Raw genomic sequence first — 15846 nt, forward strand, 5'->3', positions numbered from 1 at the left:
CTTTAATACACTTCACTTGATCCAGGTCCCGAGCCTTCCTCTCCCTTGATTTGGCTAGCTTGTACAACTTCTTGTCCCCGCCTTTTTCCCCCAGTTCTCCATACAAGCGTCCAAACACAACAGTATTAGCCGCCGTAACCGCTAACTTCGCCTCCATCTTAATAAATTGACCTTGAGTCTATCTCAACCTCAAATGCTAGCTTATGAGGTGAGAATTGCCCAAGACTATTAAGGAGAACAACAATCTGTTCCCTAATTCATTTTTGACACTTTACATGGAAACCTTGAGGCTTGATGTTGTTTGGAAAATCAAACGTAGTAAAGCGAGTCTTTTCGGCGGTTGTATCATTTACAGATATCAGGGCATGATGGGGGAACTGGAGCAAGCCCAGTAAGTTCAATTAAGCATGCTGGTGGTCCCTGGGAGCTTGGACTTACAGAGACACATCAGGTTATTTACTGTAGAAATGAACCATTTTCAGTGTCTATCTAATAATTTTCTTATTACATGGAAGTAAGTTGCAATTAATACTTTGTTCGTTCTAATTCTTTTCTTTTCCTATTTTAATTCTTTGAATGGCTGTGTGCAGACACTAATTGAAAATGGGTTGAGAGAAAGGGTTGTTCTTAGAGTTGATGGTGGATTTAAAAGTGGATTTGATGTCATGATGGCTGCAGCAATGGGTGCAGACGAGTATGGATTTGGTTCGGTAGCAATGATAGCCACGGGTTGTGTAATGGCCCGCATATGCCATACAAACAATTGTCCAGTTGGTGTTGCCAGTCAGGTAGCTATGTCCCATTTTCAATCATCTTCATCATGTTTATTGATAATATTTGAATTTCTGAACATTTTTGTTCTCAAAACTGATAGAGAGAGGAGTTACGAGCTCGGTTCCCAGGTGTTCCAGGAGACCTTGTTAACTACTTTTTGTATGTTGCCGAAGAGGTAAGCTTATGCTCACATGTATAATGTAATTGAAGAAATTCTGTTTTCCGTTTGGTCTTTTGTATTTCCTTAGAAAAGACATAGACTGTCATTTCCTTGTTTGTTTCCTGGCTAACTTATGCTACTTCCCATTATCTGTAAAAATGTTATGGTTACAAGGATCATTTTACTATAGGTCCTTTCGGTGTAAGGGTCTACTCAAGGGTGATACATTGAATTTTGACGTAAGCATAGTGCAGAAGGGATTCTGATGTTGTCTCTTGTGGGAGATATCATGTCGTTACATAATTTGCAATAAGTATTTATTTTACGTTGGTGTATAGAATTTAGCTTTTGAATTGAAATTGCTTGAGATTCTGATCCTTCCATATCTGAAGTTACTTCGGTTCTAAATCGCTTGCAATTCAGAAAAGGTTTCTTATGCAATATTGAGTGCTACATTGGAACTTACAGAGGAACAATGCGCCTCATTTTTATCTAATGTAACTCTTCACGGGGTTGCAGAAGTTTAGTTGTCTTCTCCTATATGTGTGTTGCAGAAGAAACAACTGAATGGACAGTAAAAGGGTTCTTTTCTTCTAAGTAAATACATCATTCAACTGCACTCATATATCAAGTTACTCCAGCTACGTATACTTACGTGTGTTCTCTTTACACCAAAATATAAATGAAAAAAATGACTGTTTTCATACTACATTACTCTCGCTATTTTAGAATGCACTCTCATTCTCTCATTACAGATGAGCCAAAAAGGGCGCAGTGCCATTGTTCTGAAGCTGTTTTTCTTTTGGTGCCATCTTCTGTAATGTCTAACTTGTTACTGCTTCTCCGCTGTCCGTTATAAAACTTCTACGTTGTTGAATATCAAGAATGCCTGCCCAAAGCTCTGAAGCAGACCTGAAAGCAACAGGATATGGTCCGTATTCTTTTTGCATTCCTCGACAAGGAAAACCAACTTATATCCACCTCCTTTCAAGTTATTTCCCTTTAGCATATCCGCCTCCTTTTCCTTAAGTACTGTTAAGATTGTATCTCACAGTACAGACCAAGAATGTTGATTTCTCTGGTGCTTTGGTATGCCAAACTTTCTCCCTTTTTGCAGTCAATATACAAGCTACACCAACTTAACACATCCACCTCCTTCTCTGTAAGTTATTTGCCGATAAAATTGTATCTCGCACTACACCGAAGTAAGGAATGCTATTTCCTCTGTTGCCATTGTATGTCCAATTTTCTCCCATACTTCGCTCTTAACCCTGTAGTTATTACTTTAGCATGGTCTCACTGTAGGAGATTTCTGTGAGGGAAAAAAATAAGGAATAAAGAAATGAGTGAAAACTCAGCTTGATTCCCTCAAGCTACTAGGTCTTAAATAGTGAATATACAAGTGCTAAGATAGGAAGGAAAATGTTTTACCTGACGACATCTTTTTCGGCAGGGCTGACTGGGCTTTGGTTGTCGGAAGATGCCTGACATAGTAGTGGTGTTGGTTTAGAAGGAAATTGAAACAACTTCGGAGTCGCCGGACAATTGCACTACGACGATCTTTCTTTCTTTCTTCCGGAAGTCGCAAGTTGTGCATCGATTATTCTCTAACCTCGCTCTTTGTGAAAACTCAGTTTGATTATTCTGTCAAGCTGCTGGGTCTTAAATAGTGAATACACAAGTGCTAAGATAGGAAGGAAAATATTTTACCTAATTACATAATCAATCTTATTAAATCTGACTTTTCCTAATTGATAGACAGTATCATTTACAATATTCCTACAACATTTTAACATTTTCACTACTCCGTGCCATCCGGCCGACCCTCACCCCTTATGAAGCAATTGTATAGTTTCTGTAAGAACTCCTCAATCTCCCAATCTCAGTTATAAATGGCCCTTTTGAAATAATATCTTGAATAATATCCTGACTATCTATCTTACGGTAGTCAGCCATTGTAACCTCCATGTTAAACTAAACCTAAATATGTGGATGTGCCTCCTGCAAAGTTGTTTCTCCACTCCAAAATCCTTCCAGGATAATAGTTTCTTTTTATTATAGTGCTAACAGCTATCCGATGTGCCCTGTGAACCTATATCTTCCCTTCATGATCCTCTTTGGCACACTTACCCCATAAGAGTCCATCGTCTCACCCGGAAAGATCTAATGTTGTCTAATTTCATATTAGGCTATTAAGTGTTCTTCCAACAAGTGAATCTCCACACCCACTACTCAGTATTTCGGCATTGAAATTAGATAATTTCCGGATCTATAGTTCCCCTTCCCACAAGATCCCCTTCATCTGTGGGAAATTTTATCTTCTTGTCAACCACATTCTACCAAAAATTTCTCTGCACCCTCATTTCCTTCGTACGAGAAGTCTCTCATATTTTCTCCAAATTTCCTGCAATGCCAAAGAATACAAAATAAAGACATATATGTGGATATGTCGTACTTGTAGACTTCAATGACGTAATTTCCCGTCCTTAGACTAATATTGTCTCTTCCCACTTGCTCAACCTTTTCTTCAGTTTCTCTTACAAGAGATCCATATCTTTGATATTCCTCTCGAGAAGCAACCCCTGATATGCTGCTGATACTGTAACCAACCTTACTGGCAACATGGTTTTACAAGATACAGTTTCAGATAGGGGTTTGGTTCAGGGAACACCAATAATCTGTTCACTGAAGATTCAAGCGACAGGCATAGAAATCACAAATTACGCCTACAATGGACATTAGCTGTGAAATTTCTGTCTGGCCCGGATACTCATAGATTTGTCCAGTGATATGAGGATGGTCAATTGTGTGTTGGATTGCAATTCTCAGATTTCTTATGCGGAACTGGAAGAAGTAATCTGTATTCAAAAGTCACTTCACTTGAGCAAAAAATGCAAGCAAGGATTTGGTGATCTAAAAACCAGCTAACTAATTGTCATGTGCAATTTCATTTTACTGCAATATTTCAATTTGAACTCATCAGCATGCCCTTCTTTTTATTTGTCTGCTAATTTCTTGTTCCACTATCTTTGGCCAGGTGAGAGGCATGCTGGCTCAACTAGGCTATGAGAAACTGGATGACATAATTGGACGCACAGATATACTTAGATCTAGAGATATATCATTAATGAAAACTCGGCATCTTGATCTTAGTTACATCCTCTCTGTAAGTATTTTTAAAGACAGTTGATCTATCAATCAATTGATAAGTTACTTGAAGTTGTTTGTGTATTACTTTCTTCCTATTTTATTTGACAAAAAGAATCAAGGCATTTCATTATGTTTTTAGAATGTTGGGTTGCCTGAGTGGAGCAGCACTATGATAAGGAACCAGGAAGTTCATAGTAATGGTCCTGTTCTGGATGATGTTTTGCTGGCTGACCCTAAGGTAAGATCACTTGAGAATTTTCGTTGCATGAATCAAAATATCCAATTAATCATGTTAAGAAAACGAACCTTGACCCTAAATCCCAAGAGCTAGCTCATAGGTGAGGATTGTCCAAGGTCATATAAGGAGATGACAACCCATACCCTCAACCAATATGGGACTCTAACGGCCCCGCACACAAAGGGCTGCATATTTGGAACTTGAACAACATAACATAAAGAAAGCAGAAAGAGTCTTTGGCACAGAAAGAGCAGTGTCTTCCATTTCCTTATTTGATAGAATTTTTTTGGCAGAGCAGTGTCTTTCAATACATCAACAAAAGAATGTAGTTACAAGATTTTGGACGACAAATATAATTCATAATATATTGTTTGGTGCCTTTTTGAATTCAAATGAAAAATCCATTAAATTTCCATATTCTAGAAGAAATTATTTCGGAAACAGCCTCCCTACCGCCCAAGGTGGGGGTAAGGTCTGCGTACATTTAACCCTCCCCAGACCCCACATTGTGGGATTCAACTGGGTATGTTGTTGTTGTTGTTGATTCTAGAAGAAATTATAAGGAACCAATGGCCAAACTTTTAATATGCAGATATCTGATGCGATTGAGAATGAAAAGGTGGTCAACAAGACAGTTGAAATATACAATATTGACCGTGCTGTATGTGGTCGTATTGCGGGTGCCGTGGCTAAGAAATATGGTGATACTGGTTTTGCTGGGCAGCTGAACATAACGTAAGATTATCTTTTATGATTTGTCTTCTGTATTTGTGATTATAATAATTAGAGTCCTAGATCAGCATGAACAAATGTTGTTTTTCTCCACTATGCAGGTTTACTGGGAGTGCTGGCCAATCATTTGCTTGTTTTCTGACACCTGGAATGAACATCAGACTTATTGGAGAAGCTAATGACTATGTAGGAAAGGTTTGTTGAGCAACCTATATCTTATCAATATGATCCACGTGGATTTGAAACTGTCTGTTATGGTTTTCCTTTCTGGGCATTGGTAATTGGTGGAGTGTAATTCTGGTTTCACATGCCACATGTGGTATCTTTGATGTTTGAACTGCAAAGTTATATTACCAAGCTGTGTAGTAAGCTCACTGTATGAATCTTAAGAATATAATAATCCATCCGTACTAAAAGAAGTTACTGATTCAAATTTCAAAAGGGCATGGCTGGAGGAGAATTGGTTGTAACTCCTGTCGAAAATACTGGATTTTGTCCGGAGGATGCTACCATAGTAGGGAACACCTGCTTATATGGAGCAACAGGTGGTCAAGTATTTGTCCGAGGTAAAGCAGGGGAGCGTTTTGCTGTGAGGAATTCTCTTGCTGAAGCTGTTGTGGAAGGCACTGGGGACCACTGTTGTGAGTACATGACAGGAGGATGTGTTGTTGTGCTTGGAAAGTAAGTATTGTTTGTTGTTCACACTCTACTCATTATCGTAAGAGATGTGAAGGTACAATTTGGACAGTGCAGAATTCCTGACATGGATTTGAGCTATGTTTTCTTTCTTAAAACAGGGTTGGTAGAAATGTAGCTGCTGGTATGACCGGAGGTTTGGCATACATTCTTGATGAGGATGAAACACTTGTACCTAAGGTGCGATTTGAATCACCTTTATGAATATTTGCTCCTCTGTTCACAATATTGATGTATTATTCAAGTGCCTTTAGACTTGCTTTTGTTACAAAAGTTATGAAAATCTTGATCATACATAGGTCATTTTAGAGACTCAAAATAATCATATTTGTAACAGCCCAGCCCACTAGTGATATTGTCTGCTTTGGGCCCAGGCCCGCATGGCTTTAAAACGCGTCACTAGGGTGTAAAGCCTTTACACCTGCTTACTTATATATCCAACATCTCTCCTGTGTTTTGCCATTGTGGGACTTTCCTCCTAAGCTGGGCGTCACAATCTTAAATTGCAGAATTTCCTATAAATTTATGCAAAAGAAAAGACCAAGACTACTGATGCTAAATTTATGATCTCACGTGGTTGAGAATGGACAAAGAAAATCAATGTATATTTGTAGAATTCTTATTTATCTATAATGATGGTGTCTGTGATTGATATAAAAATCACCTTGGGGTTCAAGAGTTGAATAGAACTTCAAAGAAATCGCAGAAGCTAAAAACAAATTTAAATAACAAGAAACAAAGATTGTAAAATTCAAGAACTTCAAGAAAGATCCTAGAAACCCTGAATTGAACCTAGAAACAACAATTAGTTGATTGAACTAATTACTTTTATCAGAGAAACAAATCAAAAACTTAGAATTGAAGAAACTTGAGACAAGAATTAGCTTAAAGCTAATTAGCTTCTACAGATGACATTAGCTTAAAGCTAATTAGGTTCTACAGATGACATAATTGAAACCAAAGATATCAATTACAGGATGTTCTTGTAAGGTTGCAAGGAGAACTCCCATGTTGCCAAACAAAAAGGTGTGCAAGAAGAGAAACCTCTAAAATTGTATTAATAATGTCTAAGTTGTAGAAATAACAAAAGGAACCCCTATAAATAGTGTAAGGGGACGTGTAAAACCACTCTTAGAAGACTAGGAATTCAAATCATAAACTAACTCGGACAAGTAGTCCAACATACTAAGGAAAAGAAATAAATCCTAACTAACTAGGAAAGCATTTAAATGTGTCAGGTTACATTCCATAAACCAACTAGGAAAGAATCAGGAAAGTATGACTAAGTCTCCTAAAATCATGTTGATTTGTGGCTGATTTTAGGCCCTTTCGCCTAACTTGATGCGAAGTTGGCCCCTTTGTGGGCTAATTTAAGCCTTCCTTGGTTGGTGCTCCGCCTTCAATCTATCCTCTTTGACTTCAGTTTGGCCCATAAAATAGGTGATCTCTTGACTTCAGCTTACCACACCTCGATTATTTCATTGGGTATTTGTTATCTTCCACTAGCACATGTATCAGGTAACTCTACACATTAATATTTAGACAAATGGGAAGAGATCACCTAGTGTATTTTGATTTCATTGGGATTTACATTTTGGTCTCTCATGGTACTTGTTCCACTTCATTGATTGCTAGAATTCTTTTAGGAATTCAAACTCTGGAGTTGATCTATAAATTAGAAGTCTGCTTAGTCACCAAAGCTGCAGAAATTCTTGCCGACTAGTGTAAGATTTGAAAAGAATAACTAAATCTCTTGGTAGACCATGTGGAGTAAGCAGACATTCTTGCCCTGTTGTGAAAGATCCGAAAAGTAACTGAAAAATCTCCTGCCAGGCCATGTGGTGATTTCGTACCACCAATTTGAATTATAAGATCATAATTTACATGTTTTAGAATGCTGATTTTGACAACTATATCTTCAGGTTGTGAGAGATGACTTTCAGCTTTACCATGTATTACAAATTTGATTTGGTTTCTTGAAACTGCATTCTTCTCTGTACATTCTCTGACACGTTTACCATTTTTAAAGGTAAATAAGGAGATTGTTAAGATCCAGAGAGTGGTTGCTCCGGTGGGTCAAATGCAGCTAAAGAACCTAATCAAAGCCCATGTGGTAAGTAGATGTATATTTTTGTATGTACCTGCATGCGCGCGGACACACATGCTCAATTAATGATACAAGCTCATCAGGGCATAATTACATGTTTTAAGAATTTGTCATTTGTGTACCCACAATCTGATCTTTAAAGCTCCCGTCAAACTTTTCAAGTATATGGTCATCTATAATTCAAAATATTTGGTTTTGCGTGTGTGTGGGTGTTGCTCTCATACTTTTATCTTTCTTTATCCTTTGATTAATTTAATTCATGGGCTTTTCGCCTTTAGTTCTTCCACTAGGCTTTAGCATCAGTAATACAGTTAATCGATGGTGTGTCTGTTTTGCATGAACGATATCCGTCCTATTTTTCTTGTGATCTTACACAAATAGCCAACCGGATTCACTGTTTACTTTTCTTAGTACACAGAGTGGTTGAGGTAGTCTGTTCTAATATATGTGTATTCATTCTACCTAGGAAAAAACTGGCAGCACGAAAGGCTCTGTTATCCTCAAGGACTGGGACAAATATTTGCCACTCTTTTGGCAATTGGTTCCACCCAGTGAAGAAGACACCCCTGAGGCCTGTGCTGAATATGAGCAAGCGGCTGCTGGGCAGGTGGTCACTTTGCAGTCTGCAGAGATACCCTTAAAATAAATCTAAAGACCAGTCATATCCATACAGCCATGACCACGGTCTAATCAGGAGACAGTTTGTACAGGAAATTCATTTTAATTTTTAGGATCAGATCGTCAGCAAAAAAGAATAGTGAAGTCTGAGAGATCAAAACACTTGAAGAAGCAAGCAACTACCTTTGTCGAACAAGGGGCTAATCTTTTGTTGGTGCTCAGCTGCTGTACAGTGATGATGGAGAGACTGTAAATTCTTGATAAATTATGGCATAATAGTACCTTTTCCAATATTGCTTAGCCGAAGAACTAGGAAGTTCAGATACAATGCTTCAAACTAGTTCTGGCCCCTAATTTTTTTTCTGTACCAGGGGGCTTTCATTCTCATGCTTAATAAGTTGTAACTTGTATGATGACTCTTGACTCTAAATCAAGAGTGTAAATTAGAGTAGCCAAGTACGTTTGGAACATTGATAAATAGCAATGCCAAATGCTTCCTTTGCTTTAAACATGAAATAATTCGAACACTACTAGGAAATGGAATTTTAGTAGTGAGGGTGATACATCTTAATGATGAAAAAGTATTCCTTAGAGCTGCATTTAAATTTGATTTAGGAAACCTATCGTGTCTTTTCTTCCTGGTTTATTCAGCAGATACAAGCTAAAGCTTGAACTAAAATAAATTATATTTCTTTACGAAAAACGGTTTTCTGTAGGTATTAAAATAAACTTTGCGTGAATGGGCAGTTTAAATGCTTATTTTACGAAAGTAGAGATTCTAAGTAAGTTGTCTGATAAAGATCGTTTAAAAGATTGGCTAATTACATAACTAGATACCTGAATTTGTTTGAGCTATTCATTTACGCATTAAAATTAGGCTCTTTTTTTTTTTTTTTTTTTTTTTTTTATTGAACAAAATGTGCCTATTGAATGCATCTTAATGTCATGGCAGATGCTGTTGAATTTGAGTGTGTTTCGCTAGAAAAGAGTGTAGAGTTTTCATCGGAAAATGTCGGAACTTGTTTACGTAAAATTAATTTTCGGCCATTAACTACTCTTTAGCAATCTTTTTCTTCTTTAGGCTACTTTCTTCACCCATTTCAAGTTTTCTTGTCTTTTTCATCACAAGAATTTGTCATATAACAAATATATTCTCATTTCCACATTTGGTGAAAAGTCACCATTAATCATCTAACCTCATTTATTAATACTAGTTTCTCGACACGTGAGTTGTATCCTAAGTTATTTAGTACACGATTTGCATGTGGCTTGTTTATCCTAGTCAAAATGATTGGGACTCATCTAAACTTGCGAAGATAAGGTTTAATCACACTTATTCTTTTATACGTATTTTGATTCTTTTTGCTTTTGTAATATATATGAATATATGTACATATTATATGCGAACCACACACATAGAATAATATGTATATGTGTTGGATACAAAGCAATCGAAACGTTAGAATGGAACATACACCAATAATATAGCTTATAAGTAGTATTAGGCCAGACACTAACATATCACATCTTTGTACCTAATAATTCTATGCATCCGTCACTAGAAGCAAAATAGTCATTATAAGTGTCACGCCCCAAATCTGGAGAGGCGTGGTCAGCACCCGGTGCCGCACTCGGCCCGAGCGAACCACTCTGAGTCTGTAACTCTGGAGGGGTAACCCTCAACTTAGGCCGACAGGGCCTACCTGCACACAGACACTACCAACAAGCTGACAAGGCCACACTCTGAGAATATATGTAAATTGGCTATCTCATATGAACCCACACACCCAAACATATATATATATATATATATATATATATATATATATATATATATAACGAAAGCAAGCCGACGAGGCTGCCATGGTCGTACAAGACCAACAGTATCAAAATAGATATACACAAAGCCGGAAAGGCTATCACACTGAGTCACTGACACACTATATACAGGACTCGTCTACAAGCCTCTAAACAAAATTTATAACTGTATCATGGTCGGGATAGGGGGCCTACCCATCAAGTCTGTAAGCACAAAAGAAGAACTCCAAAAGACCTGGCAACTCCAAACAAGGGAGCTTACCAAACAACTGATATCAGATCTTGTCTACTGGGAGGTCGATTAGTCTATCTAACTGTACCTGCAGGCATGAATGAAGTGCCCTCAGCAAAAAGGGACGTCAGTATGAAACAATGTACCGAGTACGTAAGGCAATATAATCGAAATCGGGCGAATCGACATACATGATATACTGAATGTAAACTGAGAGTCAATAATAATTTGAAACATATCTAGCTGTCTTTGTCTCCTATCATGTATGCAATACTGAAAATAAACTGTCTGGCCTCATGTGGGGTCCGGTGTGTAAGTGTATAGCCCCGAAGGCAACGTGAGTGACCCGGAGATCGTGCATAGCCTCGACGGTAAACTGTATCTCTATATAGTCTGTATAGCCCCGAAGGCAAGTATCTCTGTATAGCGCCAAGGCAAATGTATGCAATGATGCTGCAAATGATATGCATGATACACTCTCTGTTTCTCAACAAGAGATGATATACTCTAACGGAATATAGACTCTCGACGAGGGATGATTTCAACACAAGTAAGATGGAATAACAAAGATATAGAAACTCTACGAAGAATTACTCTTCTTGTATACGCTTGTTCTACTCTTACTGATTATGGGTTCATGCCAAAAAAAGAAAGGATAGCCATTACATACCTTAAGTCATCAATACAATCCAACAACGAACTCGTCGTAACACTTATGCCAATCCTATAACAAAGGAATACATATGTGAACTTAGATGACGCTAGTATATCGCGTATATCAAACGATAAATCGATTCTAAAATGAAATGGGCAGCATTTCCTTTACTTTCTTTTAACTACCACACAATGAGCAACCAACAACAACAAGGGCTTTATTTAATTCCTTTCCAAACACAATCCATCAATATACATGAGTATACACCATAACAGTCCGATATACACTTCATATACGATATTCTTATACTCTTTCTTACTTCATATTCATGTAACACAACCACAACAACATCAACTAGCATCCATATACAACGAAACTCCTTCATCAACACATCAATAAAGTCTAACAAACCAGAATGTTTTAACCATGACTTTCAACCTATACTTCACAAGTTCTTCATCAATAACCAAAATATGATCCAAATGACCTCAAATGCATGGAGAAGAGTATGATATCACCATGAACAACAAGAACAACAACACATATACATACTTATAACTATATTTCCATCCCTTCAACACAACCAGATCATCCTCAAATACACTACATGAACCTTTATTTCTACACTAAGAAGAACTCAAGGTGAAATCTCCCCCAAGTTGAAGATGAACTGATTTAAAAGGATTGTTGAATTCTTACCTTAGTTCTTTGAAGAAGGAGAATAGGATGAACTGTAGAGAAGCCTTCCCGAAACTTTAATAAACAGAACCTCCAAACCAAGATGAAAATTAGCAAGATAATTAACTTAAAGAGGGACGCCGTATGGTTTATTTAGTGAAGAGCTTTTAAATGATCAAGAGGGTCCTTATATGTATTGTGTACGTACAACAACTCCCAAATGGTTTTCTTCACCTTGAAGAATTGATATGTATCAATTTGTAATTGCCAAAGTGCCATGGACGGTGGAAGAGGCATTTTTTGTCTTTACTTGCCAATTGATAACTTACAAGGTGTTATATCCCGCACTTTCGTACGTCGGGACATTCCGGACTAGTTGCGGAAAGTTAAGGACAAGAGGATTCCGGGATGTGAAGTAAAGATTTTAACCACGATTAATTTCAAAGCACGAGTTTTTATGATTTCATTGGCATGAGATATTATGGAGTTTGGGATTAATATTGGATTATGGAAGGTTAGACAACTTATGAAAAATTTGGGGTCAAAAATTAGTTTTAAAAAAATGTTGGCATTTCATGACAAACATTTGCCATGTGGCCGGCCACCTAAGGTGTGGGCCATGGCCACATGGATGGTTATTATGTGTATATTAAGATGATAAGAGCCATATTTTTCATCTTCCAAAAACAAGAAACTTCAAGAAATTTTGAGAAAGAAAAAAGGAGAGCCATACGGCCACTCCTCCACAGCCGAGCAGTCCAAGGAAAAAATTGAAGAAAAATATTTGTTTCAAGCATTTCAACTCCTTAGAAGATGCTTAACAACATGGAGGGGTTGTTGGAGTAGTAGGAACAAGGATTAGCTCAAAACCAAACTCTAGCCAACTTGAAGAATCAAGTGAAAGAGGTATGGTTTAATCTTATTTTTCATATGTTATAGATGATTTGTATGTGTTGTGAAGTATGGAAATGAATGAAAATTATGGAAATATGGAAGTTGAAGTGGTGCCGTGTGGGTATGCTTGGCCGTGTATGTGTGTTGTATGTTATGAGTGATGAATTAATTATATTTAGCTTGTTATGTGTGTTGTTGTAATGTGTTGAAATGGATGGAAATCATGAAATCTTGAAGGTTGGGTGTTGGCCGTGTATGGACAGTTTTGGGGCAGCCATGGTAGACTAATGTTATATGGTGTTTTGGTTGTTGTCGTTATGCGTTATATGATGTAAAAATGATGGTTAATGATCCCAAGTAGAAGCAAAAACCGTGTGGGCTGATTTAAGAATTAGTATGGCTTTAATGTAGTTTTTGAATTTGTAAGAATAATGATGTTAAGGTATGGTTTGTTGGTGTAGTTTATGAATTTGGAAGGAGGAAATGTGTTGTTGTTGTCCCTAATGTAGTTGATGGATTTCGGGTAAGATGGCCTAGTGCTTGAGTTGTCTTGAATATTGTATGGATCACTTGGAACGTTCTTAAATCGTATTTGAATGGCCGCGGATTACTACTTGAATATGTAAGTATTGATGTTAGTTTGAAAATATGAAGTTGAATTGAACATTTGGAATGTTGTTGAAATATTTGGATAAGAGTTATTGGCATTATAATATATTTTGAATTGAATGGTAATGTTGTTAGAATGTTTGGTTGGGATTGTGTTGATGAAATTGGCCGAGTTTAATTCTCGGGGTATGGTATTTATAGGGGAAGTGCTGCCCAAATTTCTGTAGAATTGGGTAATGCTTTGGAATGGAACTTTTTAAATACTTATATCTAATGGTTGATATTCATTGGCATCGTGTAGACTCTGGAGAGCCGAGGCCTGAGCTTGGATTAGCTTGAGAAGCGGCCAAGGTATGTAAGGCGTAACTTTCTCTTTTTGGCATGTCTTAGTACCAACTAGGCTATGACCCAAGCTTCGGGTAATTCCACTCTTAAGATCCGAGCCTAAACATGTACTTTATTCCTTCTTCAAGGCTTACTCTTTAAGATAACCAAACTAAGGTTCTTATGTTTTTAAGAGTTTTGTAAAGCATTTTGTTACAAAAAGGTTCCGAACTTCAAACGTCCATAACTTTTGCATACGAGCTCGGAATGCTCCGAAACATATTAGGTAAGTTTATAAGACATAACTTTCCCCTAACCATCGTAGTCGGGCTCGGATGGGAGTCGGAACCCGTCCGTGGGGCCCGCGGCTTTTCTATGCTACCCTTAATGACTTTTGAGAAAAACTTTGTACTATTTTCGTCTTGACTTCCGCATATGGACTTCTTACTTGTTTAATGACTCATGATTATGATTTTATGCATTTGATTACTCACGACTCTGCTCGTGCCTATGGTCATTACCTCGTTCACCGGATCCCGGGCTGGATATGCTTCGTGCGCACTATGATACATATGTTCCGGTGTGATGCTGTGTTACGGTTCACCGAGCTCCTCTCCAGAGGGCCGGGTTCCGTTTGGTGTGATGCTGTGTTATGGCGTTATGGTTGGCTATGATGTGTTACGGGGATATGCCTGCCACGGAGATAGAAATCCTTCCGGTGTGATCTTGTGGCGTGGCGCCAACGACAGCGGCGACCACGTTTAAGAACCTACGCATGATTTGTATTTTAACTAAATATTTTGATACTTTGCATATTACCTCTACTTTCTGTATTTTGTTCTTATGATTCTGTATTTCTGCTTTACATACTCAGTACATACTCCGTACTGACCCCCTTTTCTTCGGGGGCTGCGTTTCATGCCGCGCAGGTACAGATAGACGTTCGGGTGACCCGTCAGATTAGGACGTCCGTTCCGCTGTTGGAGAGCTCCCTTGATCCGGAGCCACACTTTTGGTACAGACATTCCTGTTATTTGTACATGTGTTTGATCATGGGTACGGCGGGGCCCTGTCCCGTCATATGCTTTTGTTATGACTCTGTAGGTCCGTAGACATATACGTGTGGGTTGTGGGCGAGTTATTACGGATGTGTGGGTACGATTTGTGTTCTTATGTTTTGTAGTTCTTACCGGCCTATGTAGATATGTATATGTGTATGTATATGTATGTCAGCTATGCCTTCGACTATGCTCATGCTATTAGTAGGACGATTGGGTTGCTAGGTTCGTACGGGTGCCCAGTTCGGGCACTAGTCACGGCCTACGGGGTTGGGTCGTGACACAAGGCATACATTTTTTGTCCTATATCTATACTAATTATAGGACTTATATAATGTTAACCATATGCATTATGCATATTTACATGCTGGTATATGTCATATTAACGCCATAACCAATCCTCATTTTATTTATTTCACCTTCATGCTCTTCTTCGTAAAACAAGATCAACTTTTTTATATATTGTTTTACCCCGAAATCGGATAATAAGTTGAATTTGTAAGTGAGGTATAGGATATGTGGCACTTTAATCTATTTTTTGGTGAACAAAGATGTATATGTAGGTTTCGCTTATGAAGTGGACTAAATATGAGTTGGTGTGCTAAAAACTGAATAATGATATCAGGGATTATATGTTTAAGTTAAGATCTTATATGTATTCTAAGTAATGTTTGAATAAGGTGACTCAATGAATTGCTTAAGCTGGAAAACCGGACCAAAGTCTCAGGGAACCAAAGAGAGAGAGAGATTTTATATATATTTCTATATTCAAAGTACAAAGCTCTTGGATCTAAAAAGTCAACCCTAAAAAATGAGAGAATGCCTCCTATTTATAGTTTTTCTCTATGGGCCTCCTGTCACGACCCAACCCCGTAGGCCGTGACTAGTGCCCGAGTTGGGCACCCAAACACATTCGTCAAATCCGAATCACACACAGCTGGCTTACGCGTATACAAAAATCAAACTGTTTCAAACACATCTCGAACTCAATCATATATATCGGAAGTTCATTAGTTAATGCTATCGTATGCGCGTTGTCAAAAACATATAACATACAAACACACTCGGCATGTGATAGTGCACATAACCCACATATACATCTA

General features: G+C 37.9%; 1 protein-coding gene and 2 long non-coding RNA genes across 3 annotated transcripts in view; 2 read left to right on the top strand and 1 right to left on the bottom strand.

Annotated features, from left to right (window-relative positions):
* The window catches only part of LOC132043056 (ferredoxin-dependent glutamate synthase, chloroplastic-like), a 69676-nt gene extending 60682 nt beyond the window's left edge, over nt 1–8994 (top strand). The window contains exons 23-33 of the mRNA XM_059433539.1: nt 356–451; nt 591–788; nt 875–949; nt 3972–4100; nt 4224–4322; nt 4915–5057; nt 5156–5249; nt 5497–5735; nt 5852–5930; nt 7780–7863; nt 8324–8994. Coding sequence (XP_059289522.1) covers nt 356–451; nt 591–788; nt 875–949; nt 3972–4100; nt 4224–4322; nt 4915–5057; nt 5156–5249; nt 5497–5735; nt 5852–5930; nt 7780–7863; nt 8324–8503 — 1416 coding nt within the window. The 3' untranslated portion in view covers nt 8504–8994. The remainder of the gene's footprint in view (nt 1–355; nt 452–590; nt 789–874; nt 950–3971; nt 4101–4223; nt 4323–4914; nt 5058–5155; nt 5250–5496; nt 5736–5851; nt 5931–7779; nt 7864–8323) is intronic.
* Nucleotides 956–3971, top strand: LOC132043058 (uncharacterized). Its single transcript, XR_009411656.1, has 2 exons — nt 956–1865; nt 2052–3971. It is a non-coding gene; the product is annotated as an uncharacterized LOC132043058 (long non-coding RNA).
* Nucleotides 8995–10411: 1417 nt separating the features above from the next.
* Nucleotides 10412–12152, bottom strand: LOC132043057 (uncharacterized). Its single transcript, XR_009411655.1, has 3 exons — nt 11880–12152; nt 11196–11249; nt 10412–10613 (listed from the first exon to the last, which is right to left on the bottom strand). It is a non-coding gene; the product is annotated as an uncharacterized LOC132043057 (long non-coding RNA).
* Between the last annotated feature and the right edge of the window lie 3694 nt (nt 12153–15846).

This window comes from Lycium ferocissimum, unplaced genomic scaffold, assembly GCF_029784015.1.
Source record: "Lycium ferocissimum isolate CSIRO_LF1 unplaced genomic scaffold, AGI_CSIRO_Lferr_CH_V1 ctg2063, whole genome shotgun sequence".
Taxonomy (NCBI): Eukaryota; Viridiplantae; Streptophyta; class Magnoliopsida; order Solanales; family Solanaceae; genus Lycium; species Lycium ferocissimum.